Source organism: Pinus tabuliformis, chromosome 1_2 (assembly GCF_031772625.1).
Source record: "Pinus tabuliformis cultivar Carrire ecotype Pingquan chromosome 1_2, CPIR1, whole genome shotgun sequence".
Taxonomy (NCBI): domain Eukaryota; kingdom Viridiplantae; phylum Streptophyta; class Pinopsida; order Pinales; family Pinaceae; genus Pinus; species Pinus tabuliformis.
The window spans coordinates 910,775,562-910,791,210 of NC_142298.1; the positions used below are offsets into that span (position 1 = coordinate 910,775,562).

Here is a 15,649-nt window from a genome sequence, read left to right on the forward strand (position 1 = left end):
GATTGTGATCGAACACTCACATATGAAGTTTTTTATTAATTGGACTATAAATACATTCAATATCTGCAGGTTTAAATGTTTCAATTCTGATTATATAATGTAGCACAATCTGGCTAGAGATGCTTGTGAGCCTAGTGTTATATTCAAATGAGCATCTCTTTCTCAAGTTTCCTTTTTTTCCAATTTTCTTTTCTTTCTCATTATTGGCAAGGAGCTCGATGATTTTTTTACTTGATCTAGTGTATGAGGGAGTTCATGGATGCATTTTCTATGCTTCTTGAGTGCAAAGGGTTTCCTTTCCTTCATTTTCTCTCTTCATATTTGCCATTGATTGATTCCTATCCCACCTTGGTACTTCCTCCATTTCTCAAATGTCATATAGTAAAGCGTAGGATGTGGAGGGAGCAGGAAGGGGAAGGATACCATCATTACTATGCCATTGTTCTAGGACATTTATGTTAATGTAACTTTTTCCTTAAATTTAATCTCTTGCTACTATAGAAACTCAAATTTTAATTGTATTTAATTGTCCATATATTTCGCTTGATTATTTCCTTCCACATTTCCCTACTCCTCCTATCGACGTTCCTTTGCACCTCAGAGTGCAATTGCTAGTATACATAAATCAATGATTGAGATTTATCTCCAAAGTAGTTATGTCTTTTTTATCCATTTAATTAAATTAATTAATTAAAAAAATGTTATATGAACACGTGTCATATGAATTGAGTTATGATTTTTTGGGCATGTAGTATTGATAAACCATAGTAATGGACCATGATATTATAACAAAGCCTATTTACAAATTAAGAATCTCAACAATCAAGTAGGGATAAATATATTTAATTAATTTTTAATATCTAAAGTAAAACTAAATTTGTTATAAATAATAATAATAATAATAATAATGATGATAATTTAATTTTAAGATTATGGCTAAATTAGATATTAAATTGATATATGAGATTTTTTCATTTAAAATTTATAAAGGCATATATATTTTAATCTTTTTGAATTTGAAACTATAACATTTTACCAAAGAAACACATACTCTTAACAGTGGTTATATATATATATATACCTATATATATATATATACCTATATATATATATATATATATATATATATATTAAATTTCTCCCCTTTATATTTATACTGTGTTAATATGAAATTGAGATTTATAATTTCTCCCTTCCACATACAAAACAAATATATGTAAAATAAACAATTCAATGTTGTGAATTTTTTTCCAAACTATAAATACATATCATATACTTAGTAAGCATTCCTTCAAATCAAAATTGTTAAGATAAGTCCCACACAAAATTGCTTTAACTAATTATGATAAAGTTTCACCTTAAATCGTGTTCAACCTGAGAAGTTATTGGGTGTTTTTTTGTTTGGGAATGGCCATCCTTACATAAAGACTTCTTAACTGCGGTTAACTTACATGGTTACTGGTTATTGTGGGACCCGCACAGAGTACCATAATTACTTTTGGGAAGATTGCTTTAACTAATTATGATAAAGTTTCACCTTAAATCGTGTTCAACCTGAGAAGTTATTGGGTTTTTTTTTTGTTTGGGAATGGCCATCCTTACATAAAGACTTCTTAACTGCGGTTAACTTACATGGTTACTAGTTATTGTGGGACCCGCACAGAGTACCGTAATTACTTTTGGGAAGATGAGAAAGAAATAAAAAAAGAAAGAAAAATTTAAATTCCACAAAGCTAAATATAACCTATATGACCTCTTTTAGATTGCAAAACTTGAAATAAAAGTATGCATCTCATGAGATTTAATCTTCTTCAAAATGGACCTATATTGGTTCTATATACGCATATAGCATGTGTAACTTTTCATTTTTAAAATTGTATTTCTGAATGCATAAATGAATACAATGCAAGTTTACTTGGACACTTGGATTGTGTAAACTACACGACATAAATTTGCAATTCTAACAAATCTTTGCTAGACAAAATTTAAATTTAAATTTAAAACTGGGATTAATGGCTCCAAATTAATTTATATTTTTTAAAAGGAGATAGCTAAAATTCTAAAACAAACCCCCTTCTTTATGTTGACTACAAAATATCTTGGAATATGAGGGTCACTCGAGTGAAATATGTTCTTTATTTAATCTCATTATCAACACACATTGACTTTAGTCATTTCCTCTGTGTAGTTACATTTTTTTGTGCCACTGCCCACGAGCCTATGGTAATGTTTCTCCTCATTACCTTGATGTTATAGCTTGGATATAATATATATATATATATAAGATTTTGACATAATGATATGATTAGAAAAATATGATTTAGCCAAATGATTTAATTAGCGCCTATTAAATTATTGCAAATCTGAACACATTTCCTCTCCCCCATTTTTCACCATTTAAATTACTATTTTTCTTTTACTACACCATTTTTACAATAACATCATAAACATATTCCCCTCCCCTCTTCCTTTTTCACCCATTGCGAGTCCCCTCCATATATCTCTTTTTTCACCCATTGCGAGTACTATTTTATTTTATTTTACAACCCCACTGACTTATGACTTCTTGTTATCCTATCTTTAACCATATGTTTTTTCGTAAATTACCTTTAATACACTATTACCCAAATGATAGGTTTGCTATTGAATAACCAAACGAGTTACCATAAAGATTTTACTGTGGCTTAATACTTCATGAATGGCAAATGGGTGTGCCGTTCCACGCTTCCACGAACTTCGCTCACACGGTAGCTTCGGCCCATCAATGTTTGACGATTGGATTGTTATAAACTTTCGATCTGAAACCCATCACCGCCGAGAACACTGCTGAACCAGCGAGAACTGTTCGCGCGGCACAGCCCTCCATCACCACCGTAACGGCGCTACCAAGCGTTGATGTTAAAAACTCGAGGGATAAGCCATTAATGCCCCAGTTTATGATAAACCCCCGCTTAGTTGCGCGTGGTGTATTTGTCCCCGTTCTGTGCACGATAAGCCCCTCCACGATGGTGAGCTGAGCTTGGTTTACTACGTCTGGTATTATTCAGTTACAAGGAAAAACTCCTCTAGCTTTATCTGCGTTTATTAAGTTGGGTGCTACGAACTCTTGTAGAAGATCAAGAAATAGACGCCGCTGAGGATTTTGATCTTTCGGTGTACGTTTTCGTTTCAGGTAAGAATCGAACCTGTAATTTTCCTTTTTTTTTGTGAAAAAATTATTGGCTTTAATAAGAAAAACCCTTCGTTCTGTGCGTATTTTAGCTAGGTAGGGTGCGTAATACAGAAAAGTAAACATAGAAGGTCGAGTCTCTCAATGTCTTGTGGTTAACAGATCCACGGAGAAACCATAGTTGTAAAATAGAATGTCACCTAGCACCAATATTACATTCATTAGTTAGTGGGCTTGGTTTAGATATTGTGCATACTGTGTTTTAATATGAATTACCAGTTCCGAAACATGTAATTTTATTCAGGACTCAGGAGCAGTCAATTTATGTTCCATTACCATCTATGAATCTGTCCCTATGAAAAAAATGGCTCCTATTTGTTGTCGATTTACCATAAAGTGCCCACTTGGACTTCAATGATAAGTTGATGTTAGGGAGCAGGACTGGCAGCAGACACAAGCTTATTGAGCATAATTAATTTATTTGATGTAATTCTGGTAAAACTTGTTTGCTTTAATGATTATCTAGTTATGCTGGCAGCCAGGCCCTTACCTGTCCTGTAGAATAATAGAATGAACCTTGCTTATCTCGGTGAAGTTAAGTTTGTGTAATAAACATCTGCATTTATCACAGAGAATCCAGTATGAACGCTGTTCTTTTTCTTGATTAAATTTAATCATACCCATAACAGACAGGCAGCTATCCCATCAGCAACAATACCCATAACTGATCATTTGACAGACCAAGGAAAACCCTAGTTAGACCTTTAGCTATGAAACAAGCTCAAATGATATATTTTTCCTTTGTTACCTCTGAGTTCCGTTGGGTGCTCATTTTGAAGTTATAAGCCATGTGCTATGTTGGTACAAGAGAATGTTATATCTGAAAAGCTTGAAATAACTCTTACAAAGTGCTATTTGACTAGGGTTTATAGATCGTGCAATTTAAGGGCTCCTCTTGCCTTCAGAGATGCTAGCAGAATTGGGATACAATTTTACGGTGCCTCATGCAAATTGAACCGTTGGCAACCATTAATTGTAAATACCGAGGAGAGTCAATTTAATTTCTCTTCTAATCAAAGAGTCAATTTAATTCATCTTCTAAGCGAGAAGAAATGCAGTTGTTATTTTTCAGATTTAATTATGCAGCCTGCTATGTTACAGATTATTAGCATATCGTTGTGGATATTTTTGTGACATTTATACTATATATTGTATCAGCATTTTGTTCTTCATAATACAGAAAATCTTGTCAATGCTAAACGTACTCATCTTCATCTTCTTTGTATGGCTAGAACATTTAGTTTACTTGCATTGATTCGTGCATCCTCTCTCGGCAGACATATATAATGCTGCTATCGAATTTGATTAGTCTTATTTATCTCGTAAGGGCTTATGTATCAGAAATTATTTGGTTTTCATCTCCTATAATACAATACATATCAAATTTTCTTAGTCCCCTGTGATAGGTTGAAGCAATGTATATAATGTGCATAATGTCACATTGCCCCAATACCTTTCAACAGGACAGTCTTCAGAGAAAAGTTGAAAACTGATGTATTTGGCTTTGGGATGTTACTGTTTGAACTCATTACAGATCAAAGGGCTTTAGATTTTGGTCAGGCTGTAAAGCAGAAAGTTGTAATGCTTGATTGGGTGAGTATATGCTCAATTGGAAGGAGCTTGAATGGTTACATTCAGTGGCAACCCTTATGTTCAATGAGACAGCTCTTTTTGTAAGTGGGAAAGCTCACTTCTTGACTTGTTTTCTTCTGTCCTTGTCTGGCAGGTAAACAAGCTTCATAAAGAGAAGTTACACCTTATTGCTGATAAAGATCTTCAGGGCAATTTTGATAGATTTCAGATAGAAGAGATGGTTCAAGTTTGTGTGTTATGCACACAATTTCAGCCTGGACATCGTCCCAAAATGTGTGATGTTTTGAGGTACAGGCTGTATATTACCCACGGAGTCTCTTGTGCATGTACTTCATCAAATCATTTTTCAGAAATAAGCAAATCATAGGTCAGAGAGTTATATCACACGAACATCAGGCGTGCCAGGAAAATGTCACCCTAAAAAGCTAAAAAGGCAAGCATTTTTGGCAGCGGTTGATTATAAAATCTGTGTTTTTTGAGAGCAACAAGAATGGTCTGTTGCAATTGTCAATAAAATCGATGATGTATACAAGAAGTTATAATAGAGATTAGAATTTTGGCCACCAGGAAATGTAAACCCTGTACTGTTGAAGGGGCAATGCAAAATACCAAATTAGTCTGCTGCTAGTGTCAGTGCAATTCAAAATGTTTCTTCCTGTATTTTCATTGTTGAACTGGTAGCAGAGGTGATGTTCTCAGAGGAAACACTGGATATATTGAACATTATCAACTGCACTACACTAGTTTCCTATCAAAGTTGCAGATTTTACACCAAAATTTATGAATAATTGGGAGTTGATGTCTGGATCATTTTCCTCATCTAATGGTGATGAGGTCTCAAATTTGTAAGGTTATGATGCAAATTTTAACTATGAAACGAGCTCAAATGTTGTTAGCTTTTTCCTTTGTTAACTCCGAGTTCCATTGGGTGTTCATTTTGAAGACAAAAGCCATGTGCTACGTTGGTATAAGAGAATGTTATATCTGCAAAGCTTGAAATAACTTCTTACAAAGTGCTTTTTGACTAGGGTTTATAGATCGTGCAATTAATGGGCTTCGCCTGCCTTCAGAGATGCTATCAGAATTGGGATATGATTTCACGATGCCTTGTGCAAATTACCGTTGGCAACCATTAATTGTAAATACTGAGGACAGTCAATTTAATTTCTCTTCAAATCAAACAGAGTCAATTTAATTTCTCTTCTAATCAAACTGAGTCAATTTAATTCGTCTTTCAAGTGAGAAGAAATGCAGTTGTTAATTTTTCAGATTTTATTATGCAGCCTGCTAAATTACAGATTATTAGCATATTGTTGTGGATATTTTTGTGACATTTGTACTATATCCTGTATCAACATTTTGTTTTTCATGATACAGAAAATCCTTTCAATGCTAAACGTACTCATCTTCAACTTCTTTGTATGGCTAGAACATTTACATTTACAATAACTTGCATTCATTCGTGCATCCTCTCTCGGCAGACATGTATAATGCTGGTATCAAGATTCAAATTTGATTAGTCTTATTTTTCTTGTAAGGGCTCATATATCAGAAAATATTTGGTTTTCATCTCCTATAATATAATACATATCAAATTTTCTTTGTCCCTTGTGATAGGTTGAGGCAATGTATATAATGTGCATAATGTCACATTGCCCCAATACCTTTTCAACAGGATAAACTTCAGAGAAAACTGCCGTATTTGGCTTTGGGATATTACTGTTGGAACTCATTACAGATCAAAGGGCTTTAGATTTTGGTCAGGCTGTAAAGCAGAAAGTTGTAATGCTTGATTGGGTGAGTGTATGCTCAGTTGGAAGAAGCTTGAATGGTTACATTCAGTGGCAACCTTGAATTTCAATAAAATAGCTCTTTTTGTAAGTGGAAAAGCTTACCTTTTGACTTGTTTTCTTGCGTCTTTGTTGGGCAGGTAAAAAAGCTTAATCAAAAGAAGTTGCACCTCATTGCTGATAAAGATCTCAAGGGCAATTTGATAGATTCAGTTAGAACAGATGGTTCAGTTTTCTTTGCTATGCACTCAATTTCAGCCTGGACATTGTCCCAAAATGTGTGATGTTTCTGTGTATTATCCACGGAGTCTTTTGTGCATATACTTCATCAAATCATTTTTCAGAAATAAGAAAATCACAGGTCAAAGAGTTATATCACACAAGAAACAGGGGCTCCAGGAAAATGCCACCCTAAAAAGCTAAAATGGCACGCATTTTTGGCGGGGACTGTAAAACTTCTGTTTTTTGAGAGCAACAAGAATGGTCTGTTGCAATTGTCAATATAAATTGATGATATATACAAGAAGTTATAATAGAGATTAGAATTTTGGCCACCAGGAAATGTAAACCCTGTACTGTTGAGGGGGCAATGCAAAATACTAAAATAGTCTGTTGCTAGTGTCAGTGCAACTCAAAACGTTTCTTTTTGTATTGTCATTATTGAACTGGTAGCAGAGGTGCTACTAGTGATGTTCTTAGAGGAAACACTGGATACACTGAACATTATCAACTGCACTGCACTAGTTTCCAATCAAAGTTGCAGAGTTTACACCAAAATTTATGAATAATTGGGAGCTGAATCTTGATGTCTAGCTCATTTTCCTCATCTAATGGTGATGAGGTCTGAAATTTGTAAGTTTGTGATGCAAATTTAGATTTGGAAAGATAGCCATCATGTTGTTCATGAATTAATATTATTTTATTTATCTTATTTGATGTCATCTATTACCTGTATTTCTTCAAAATCTATGAAATATGTGTCTATTGAAACTTGAAATAGCATCTTTGAAGATTAAGAGGCAACCTATGTTGGAAAGGTTATAGAATTTGTAAATTTGGCATAATGCAATTGAGTTCTCTTTATCTTCTAGCTTCGAATGGCATTTTGTTTACCAAGTTTTCCATGTGGTACTGGTAAATCTTCCATGCTGTTTTATATGTCACGATTCTTCTCGAATTTATGATTTACGGCATTTCCTTTGCAACATCTGGTGCAATTGATAGTTTATTTTTTTTGGTAGGTAAGCACCCACGGGGGAATTGAACCAGTGACCTATCGCAAGGAGTGCCTTAACAGTGCACCCATTCATTGTCAATCCAAAGCTCCGTGGGCTTGCAATTGCTAGTTTAACTATCTTAATATTAAGACCTCTTAATTGACTAAAATGATATAAAAAAAAAGTTGTAAAAAAGAAAGCCCATTTTATCTTCAGATGCATAGCCAATTACTTCAGAGGCTCAACGTATATCTGTGGTTGTAAACATGGCCAGGTCAGTTGCTGACCTTATAGAAGACAAGCATGCATTTGTAATCTTTGCTTAGGCAAAGGATTGATTACAACCATGAATATCAAATCACAATTCTAAGTAGTCGGAGGCAAATTGCACATGTATCTCAAGTTGGTGAAAATGCTCATTATAACTTCAGCACAAGGAATTAAAAAAACACTCATTTTCTCAGATTATATTGGTCAAATCTATACACTCCCCTCTTCTATTAGTGAATGTATTATCTCAAGTTGGTGAAAATGCTCATTATAACTTCAGCACAAGGAATAAAAGAAACAGACTCATTTTCTCAGATTATATTGGTCAAATCTATACACTCCCTCTTCTATTAGTGAATGTATATCTCTTGTATATACACATTTTTTACAATGGAATATGAAATTTAAGGTTTATAGTTATTGAAAAAAATAGATCTCATGTTTAGAGAATTTCAGATAAAGAGGTTGTCTCATGTCAGGGATTTGTGATCCATGGATCTGCACAACTACCCTCTATTTTTCCAATTGAACTTTACATCCGATCAATACTATAACAAGGTGATCAAGAACACTTACTGAACGATTAATTTTTTGGTTGTTTATTGGGGAGGTTGACTAATAATCTGTCCACCAAGGTTTCATTCTTGGAATAACTACACCTCAGACTAAGCACAGCCAAAGGTAGTTTAGTTTGCTATTTGCAGTGCAACCCCTCTGGACATGATATGTCATTAAAAGAAAAAAAACATGTTCTATTCAGAACAGCTGCACATTTCATTTTAAAAACATGCTAAGAGACACAAAATAATAATTTGACACCTTCATCAGAGTGGTTAACTTTTCAAAGAGTTCACTTAATTGACTTCTTAAATAAATATTGCTTAATATTTAAATTTTAGACTACTTTAATATGATCACTAGTTTGCTGCTGACAAATGAACAATTTCTCAATGTTAATAATCATCTATAGTTCCTATTGCCTTCGACGTTGGAGGACAAAAATGTATGTGGATGTCTCAACAATTTGTTAAGTGCCACTCATTCATGATTTTCTCTTAAACGTCACCCTTAAGAATGCCCTGGATCTTCCTTGAGGGGAATCGATTTTCTTAATGCTTCTTATAACGTATTGGTATCCCAAAAGTATCATAAATCCAGTCCAATGGAGAGGTGTGACTGTAGGGGCTAACTGTCAAAACATACATTTTGCATGCATGAGGCTTCACTGATGCTGTAAGGCTGCCTGTATGATTAGCTGCCAGAGTTCTGTGCTGTAATATCCACACAGAGAAGACTATCAGTGAAATAACAAAAAATGTCATCTGCAACTGAGAATTAAGTATAACGGACACGCCACTGATAACCATCCTAAAATGTTTATGTGCAACTCTGGACATGTAGATGAAATTTACCTTCCATAAGTTCCTGACTTTGGCAGAGATAGAAGAGCGAAGTCCAATGTCTTTCCAATGTGCTGTGATCATTGCTCTTGATGAACTTCTATTCCATAAAACTATAACAATACGGTTGTTTGAAAGTGGACCAGCCCAAACCTGCATTGTCCTCCCAAGCTACAGTGAGAATGTGGCGCTTAACAAACAGAGTTATATTTGATCCCAAACTTCATCAGATCAAAATGAAAATCATTGAGATTAAAGATTTAGGCACAAGTAAGATTTATATATTGGAAAAATGAGTATTTGAATGGAATGGATGTGATTACCTCAAGATCACCATTTTGTCTCACTTTTCTCCCCTGTACTCCTAGTGGGTCTGCACAGAACAAGATAGTTCATGCTCAATTTTGAAGAAACTTATTGCAACAGACCGACAGAACAAGATAGTTCATGCTCAAATTTGAAGAAACTTATTGCAACACACTGACAGAAAAGAATCTTCAATTATTTTGGATCTTTTCTTTAGAATGTTCTGCAAATGGAAATGAAGCCACTTCTGCTTTCGTATAGATGCATTTTATTCCCTCAGAGATTTGAGAAAGGACACACCTTGATTGACTGCAATGACCGCTTTATTGCCAAGGATCTTCAACATTTTATCACTCAAAAATCTCACATCACAACCGATCAGCAGAGGTGCCTAAATCCCAAAACAGAAACGTAAAGAGATTCAATCAATCCACTCAGAAACCCATTTGATGAGAAGTCAGATTGGAACAATACATTGAGGTTCCATCAAATGTACTGAAATCAGTTAGGTCCTTAAAAAAATTCTTCTACTAGTAATGAGCAGAAATCTGTAACTTTAGTTTGGATGATTTCTAGAAGTTAGGAGCCTACGAGCAAAGAATCATCCCTAAGACATTGGCATGTTGAATACCTTCATAAGAGCCCAAATGCTGAAATGTGAGCGGTACTCATCTGCAGTCATGTTGCCATTCCCAACCTCTAACATGTCCGGATCTGAAGATATGGGAAAACATACAAGGTGTCCAAAGAAATTAACAGAGGACAACATTTATAAATCGTTTCATTTCCTTTAGTCAGATACAAGGTTTCAAATAATGCTTGTAATGATCTGGAATCGGTTGATGGTATTTATAGCGGTTGTTGAAGTAAGAAGTGTATGACAAAAAGATAAAGCTACTAATAATTCTCTGATCTACATGTTGTTGAGCCTATATGGCAAAAGCATAACATGCTAGGTCTCTGTAGGGAGAGGGAATTTGTGTGACTGCGTCTTCTTGATATGCATTTATCTTGATTCATGATGAAATAACAGCAACTAAAGTCATGACCAAACGATGGTAAACATTTGATTGGAGCATATCTTACCCAATATAAACAAAAGCCCAAAATAAAAAAGAAAAACAAAGACCTAAATTTCAAAGACATTGCACAGTAAATTTTAGTAGCAAGAAAGGTCGTTACCATTCCATCCACCAGGTCCTGCATAGTCGGCCCAAATGTTGTTTTGGTCTGCCCGGGATGTTATACTGGACCAGAGCAAGTCATAAAGTGAGTACAAAACTCTCCAAACTTGCTAAAAAAAATTCTGAATCTTTGCTTTCGATTTGCAAATAAAATGAATTATAAATAGTGCATTTCAATCCCTTCCACCATGTACAAATGGCTGACACCATACTATTCATGGTCATGCATTTCAATCCCCGGTTTTCACACCATTCAGTGGAAGTTGAAGCCAAAAAAGAAAACATAGCAGCAAAATTCAGTCATATTGGACTTTGTTGTATGGAAATTTAGCAAGTAGTAAAAATCCGACAAATTTTCCATACAATATGGATACAATGTGATCATCTTACTTTTGATTGTCTTTTTGATAATATACCTCATGTATTTCATCCCGATCACATTCCATAAACCCAAAAAAAAAAACAACCCAAAAAGCTCTAAAATATTGAAAGAAAATCTCTAATACATCTTATAGATATAGTCTAAAGACAAAATTTTCAAGAAGTGATTTTTTTTTTTCCTTTTTCTTCTGATTTATGAAGTGTTCTCAAAGCTGAAATTCTTCTAAAATTTGGAACAAAATGCATATTTTATTAGCTATGAGAAGTATAATTCTGTTTTGGAGCTGTAATGGATCTTTTTGTTACATAATTTTTCTGTATCAAATTGTCTTCAAATTCAAACTTATATACGAATGTTTCTTTTATGCTAGAAAGACATGACCTAAATAGAGCTACAAACTACTTATGTATGAAATCTTGTAATCTATGAGTGAAATTATAACCAAATTGAACGTAATATCAATGATTTGTAAGCAGATGGTTCAGACCTCTCAAGCCACAAGTGAAAATGTGTAAGCCTCATAGTATATGGACTTATGTTTCAGTGTTGAGCTTCGCAGGCTCAACAAAATTGCAATTTTAAATCTGAAATCATGGATCTTTGATAATAAGAACAATTTGCAAAGGTCCAGTGAATTACCTCTCCCATTTATTCTGTATGTCTAGTGTTGTTCTCCAGCTATTTCCTACATTGCGAGCCCAAGTAGCCGGATTATCGACACCCCTGCAAAAACACCAAAAAAAATTGGAAGTCGCCAACAAAATACTTCTAAAACTCAATGATTTGAATGTTAATCAGTATACACTTTTAACAACATCCAGCGGTATACAAGTGTCCACAGAGTAGAAAAGTCTTGCATACCACTCACACAAAGAATAGAATATTGGATGGTCTGTCTTAAGAAGTGCATCCCTCATCCTTGGGTACCTGCTATGCATACAAAGATAAACCCTTCTAACAACTGAAAGTATGAATTTACTCCAAAGATGAAACCCTGATGGAGAAGAACTTCACCTGACTTCGGGTTTTGAACCATCATCGAAACAGTTATCATACTTGAGATAGTCGATACCCTGTTGATGCAACATTGTTGATATTGTAGCATTTAATTTTTCTTCACAATTTACCAAATCTTAACTTCATACACACTAAAGAATATTTCTGACATACCCATTCAGCGAATGTCCGGGCATCTTCTTCCTCAAATCCTAATGAGCCAGGTTGCTTTTGACATGTGTATTGCCTAACGCCAAAACCCCAAGTCAGTAAGTGGTTTTACAAATGGAAGAAAGAAAAACAGGATCTTACCTGAGATCAGGTAAGCTCAGGATCTTACCTGAGATCAGATAAGCTCACGTAAGGTTCCGAATGGGTTATGGTTTTCAAGAATAGGAAAGTCTTGCTGAGCTTACCCTGCATCTGAATATATGCCAATCTTCAGACCCTTGTCATGCACATAGTCAGCAAGGGCCTTGATGCCGAATGGAAATGTCAAAGCACGAGGAATCAACTTTCCCTGTAAGCAAACACAGTTTATATTATATTCTCTCATTGTTTGTGTTTAACATGAAACAAAAATGGCAATTATTTCAGGAATAAAAATGCAGGAACTACATGATACAAATCATTTTTCTCCGAGTTCCTGTGAATATAATTAAAACATTATTTTCTGCGTCTTAATCATCTTTCAATTGTAAGCAGTTAACTATGCTTTTTATTCAGGAATCTTCCATTCAGAACCCTAATGATCTTTCAGGAACAACCTTTCAGTACGCTTGTCCATACTTGCACAGTAAGACATTTCAGGACCAACTCTTCACTCTGAGACCATGATTGAGAGTTTTCATGACCAACCCTTTTCTCGAAGGCTATGACTAAAACTTTCCAGGATGAACCCTTTGCTCTGAGACCATGAATGAGACCATTCTGGATGACCCTTTGCTCTAAGACCATGACTATGACTTTATAGAACCAATCTTTCGCTCTAACAACGTGTTTGTGACGTTTCAGGACTAATCTTTCTCTCTAAGACCACAACTATGACATTTCAGGGCCAACCCTTCGCCCTACGACAATGACTAAGGCATTTGGGAACCAACTCTGTGGTGAACTAATTTCAGAAGAACGTTAATGCAGTAAAAAGTGATTTTTTTGGCAGGATGGTGCTTACATCTTTGTCTCTTTGTCGCTCGGCCCAGCAGTCATCTGTTATTCATGCAGACATTCGCAAAATTCAATCATACAATTGGAAAAATATTCTCGGACTAAGGGACTGCTGCTTAAGCTTATTTCACAAAATGGCAATCATCGATAAACAGCCTAATGTTGGAAACTCTATTCACCCAAATACTAAAAAAGGTTGGTATGAAATCCAACCGCAATTCGCTCAAATCCTCTCTAAAATGAATGTCACAGGAGTATCGCTATAAAAAAAAACAGCATCTAACTCTACCCTAACTCTTGACCAATTTTTCCAATGCATTGCATTTCTAATTATCTGGGGATTAGAAAAATACCTATATTGATATATTTGTACCCAAGTTCAGAGAGTCCAGTTGATATAAATGCATCAGCTGCAGGAATTCAACAATGATCATTAAGATCAATCCCTGCAATAAATGAAAGTTGCTAATAACAAGCTGCATCATGCATTAAACATTTGCAATACCTGTCTCCCTAATGACACTGTCGTTCACATTGCAGTCAAAATGGTTCCAACTGTTCCATCTGCAACCCATAAATCATTTGGACAATACCTTGTTAAAAACCCACCTCATATAACGCCTGCATAAATGAAATAGATGCCTTTTAGATTCCAGATCTCACCCCATAGGAGGCGTTCTCGCCAGTTCACTGTTATATGGATCGCAGGCAACAGGTGTAACCAAACAACCCAACGCAAAAAATACTGAGCAAATTGAAGATGCCATAAATAAAAACTGGATTAGCGAGCCCATCTTAGATAATGTGGATTTGTTCATGGACTGAAACAGGCTCGATGCAGTCTTATAATACTTCAAGGAATTACTATCATTCTTATTAAAAACAAATTGTGATAAATCCTTTTAGTAACTTCAGAGCCAGTGGAGGCAAACTGAAATATTTAGAGGCTAAAACAATGTTTCACTGGCATGAAACTTGTGTTTGAAGTGATTGTTTTGCTGTATGACAGTGCCACAGTAACGAACTCTTACATCGATTGATGGCTTCTCCCACTAAACGCCGAGTATCATTAAAGAAAACGCCGAGTATGAAATGGTTTATGGTCCGAAGTATCGCCCGGCAGCTTTTTCATTTGGGTCAATTTTGGCCACTCAACGCCGAGTATCATTAAAGAAAACGCCGAGTATGAAATGGTTTATGTTCCGAAGTATCGCCCGGCAGCTTTTTCATTTGGGTCAATTTTGGGCCAGTACCGTCAGAATCTCAGATATAAAACAAGTATCACCGAATTTCATATACCTATATTATAAAAAAAAATGGGCTTCTTCGTTTGGGTTTACCCTGGTTAATTCTGGCGCAGTACGGTCAGGTACTTCTGAAATATCACTTTATTCCAACCTATACGGTCAGATACTTTTGAAATATCACATAATTCCAACATATAATTATTAGGATAGCATAGTTTAACAGATTAATGGTATATATATATATATCTTTTACTAAAGTTAGTTTGGTTAAAATTCCATAATTATTTTTGAGAATTATGGTTTAATCCGTAAAGTTTGAGTGTTTTGAAAGTCTTTTTCTAAGGTATTATTTTTTTTATATTCAATATAAATAAATGGTAAATCACAATTTATTAATTTCTCAACTAATTGTATGTTAATTAAATTACTTTATTATATAATAAAAAAAAAATATATAAAATATATATATATATATATTTATTATAAATTAATAGGATTATATCTTTATCATGTTTATGTTTTCACATCAATAAGTGTTTTAACAAAGCACAAATTTCTCAATAAAACACGCCATTACTATTTATCCAAAACCTCTCGACTATACAATTTAATCTTAATTTTAAATAATTTAAATAATAAATGAATCATCAATTATATGGGATGTTTTAGATAATAAAAATAATATTAATGTTTAAATGTTTCAAACATAAAAATATTTATAATATCTAACCAATGCACACATATTAAAATATTTTTATAATATCTAACCAATGCACAAATATTTTATAGTTTTTGAGTGAAATGTGAAAGTCAAATTTGTATAAAAAATGGAATTGCAACTAACAATACACTCGTAGAGAGTTATTTG

The 15,649-nt window shown here is 34.3% G+C and overlaps 1 protein-coding gene and 1 long non-coding RNA gene across 8 annotated transcripts; one reads left to right on the forward strand and one right to left on the reverse strand.

Annotated features, from left to right (window-relative positions):
- Window positions 1-2,668: 2,668 nt before the first annotated feature.
- LOC149208914 (uncharacterized) lies at window positions 2,669-6,842 on the forward strand. 4 transcript variants are annotated; one of them, XR_016252804.1, is made up of 5 exons: window positions 2,669-3,172; window positions 4,956-5,960; window positions 6,200-6,318; window positions 6,440-6,619; window positions 6,753-6,842. It is a non-coding gene; the product is annotated as an uncharacterized LOC149208914 (long non-coding RNA). The 4 variants fall into 4 exon arrangements; XR_016252807.1 differs by having other exon boundaries at window positions 4,956-5,110; XR_016252805.1 differs by lacking the exon at window positions 6,200-6,318.
- Window positions 6,843-8,895: 2,053 nt separating this feature from the next.
- LOC149208915 (alpha-galactosidase-like) lies at window positions 8,896-14,749 on the reverse strand. 4 transcript variants are annotated; one of them, XM_089396210.1, is made up of 16 exons: window positions 14,566-14,747; window positions 14,198-14,279; window positions 14,040-14,098; window positions 13,888-13,944; window positions 13,542-13,576; window positions 12,784-12,887; window positions 12,542-12,614; window positions 12,386-12,444; window positions 12,233-12,298; window positions 12,011-12,094; window positions 10,988-11,052; window positions 10,437-10,519; window positions 10,106-10,196; window positions 9,823-9,872; window positions 9,512-9,652; window positions 8,896-9,370 (listed from the first exon to the last, which is right to left on the reverse strand). In XM_089396210.1, exons 2-16 carry the CDS (start codon window positions 14,200-14,202, stop codon window positions 9,209-9,211), a joined length of 1,134 nt encoding a protein of 377 aa, XP_089252336.1. In that variant the 5' UTR covers window positions 14,203-14,279; window positions 14,566-14,747; the 3' UTR covers window positions 8,896-9,208. The 4 variants fall into 4 exon arrangements, with proteins under 4 accessions (XP_089252336.1, XP_089252335.1, XP_089252332.1 ...); XM_089396209.1 differs by lacking the exon at window positions 14,198-14,279 and having other exon boundaries at window positions 14,040-14,155; window positions 14,566-14,749; XM_089396206.1 differs by lacking the exon at window positions 14,566-14,747 and having other exon boundaries at window positions 14,198-14,559.
- Window positions 14,750-15,649: the final 900 nt, after the last annotated feature.